This window comes from Pteropus vampyrus, unplaced genomic scaffold (assembly GCF_000151845.1).
Source record: "Pteropus vampyrus isolate Shadow unplaced genomic scaffold, Pvam_2.0 Scaffold11, whole genome shotgun sequence".
Lineage (NCBI taxonomy): Eukaryota > Metazoa > Chordata > Mammalia > Chiroptera > Pteropodidae > Pteropus > Pteropus vampyrus.
Genome location: NW_011888792.1, coordinates 682,340 through 683,556, shown reverse-complemented (window position 1 = coordinate 683,556; position 1,217 = coordinate 682,340). Strand labels below are relative to the sequence as shown.

At 35.9% G+C, this 1,217-nt stretch overlaps 1 protein-coding gene across 1 annotated transcript in view; it reads right to left on the bottom strand.

The window, feature by feature from the left end:
* Positions 1-1,217, bottom strand: part of JMY (junction mediating and regulatory protein, p53 cofactor) — an 81,258-nt gene that overhangs the window by 37,048 nt on the left and 42,993 nt on the right. Inside the window, exon 2 of the mRNA XM_011377333.2 lies at positions 624-797. Within this exon, the coding sequence (XP_011375635.1) occupies positions 624-797 (174 nt within the window). The remainder of the gene's footprint in view (positions 1-623; positions 798-1,217) is intronic.

Genomic DNA, 1,217 nt, shown 5'->3' with positions numbered 1-1,217 from the left:
GGCCCGGCTTTCTGTGTCTATTGTTAATTTCTTAAATACAGATATCTTATATACCATTCCAACTTAACCCATTATGCAGAAACATAATTTTTATGTTTTAGTTCAGCAATATTTCCATGTGAGATAAACAGTGACATTTGAGATCAGCTATACAACCAAACTCCTAAACACTTGCCTCAACAAATGTTAATACACACTTTATATATAAAAATTAAATGTCATGAATTTTAAAGCTCTACCATTAAATCCTTGTAACTTTCAAGACAAGATCTTCCCAAGACAAATGTCCCCAAACTCTTGAAGTATAGAATTACATGGTACTCAAAATATTAAAAGGAAGACAGGAGTAGAGGGAGAGAAGTACAGGAAAGGGGGGGAGATGGGGCTCTTTCAGTGTATTTACACCTGTACTTTTTAAGCTGTTCTCAACCCTAGCTACTCTGCCAAATCATCTTTTGAGATGCTTTAAAATGATGTGTACAGGCTGTAACTAACCTAAATCTACCAAACTAGAATCTTTGGAGAGAGAGAACCAGATATTTGCATTTTTAAAAAGCTCCTCTAGCCAGCCAGGTTGAGAATTACAAAGCAGGCAGGATGTTATTTAGGTTTTAAGAAAATACCTTGATCTGCTGTCTTCTTAGCATGGCAAGTTCTCTCATGTCTCGGAATGGCTGTAGTAAATACTGATAGAGTTCAGTCGTGGCTTCTGCAAGGCTGCTGTAGGCTTCATCCTCCATCTGATACAAGTCCAGAAGCTCCACCATGCTCTCTGTATTCTTGTGCTTATCCAAGAGCTGTGGAATAAGAAAGTTTCACTACAAAGAAATCTGATAAAATTAGCCTAAAATACTTGCTTTTAACTCCCTATCATTTCAGGACCTGAGAAACCTGAAGCACAGAAGGAAGAGGGAAAGAAAAGCACTGACTGTTTTTTATCACACATCATTATGCCTCAGTTGTCTTATTATTCAAGATCACTGCTCAAATTATCTTCGAACCACTTTCATATTCTTTGTTCTCCGTATTTTCTAGGATTCCTTACTATCTGCCTAGCTTTAACTCTAAAAAATTTTTTGCCATGATCTAGTACCTTTCTGTTCTTATAAAAAAAATTTTTATTGCTTATCTACAAAGTAGTTATCAAATCTTGCCAATATTATTTTACTAATTTCCCCAAATCTTCCTGCCACTCTTTTCCTCCTTCTTGTTTGGAA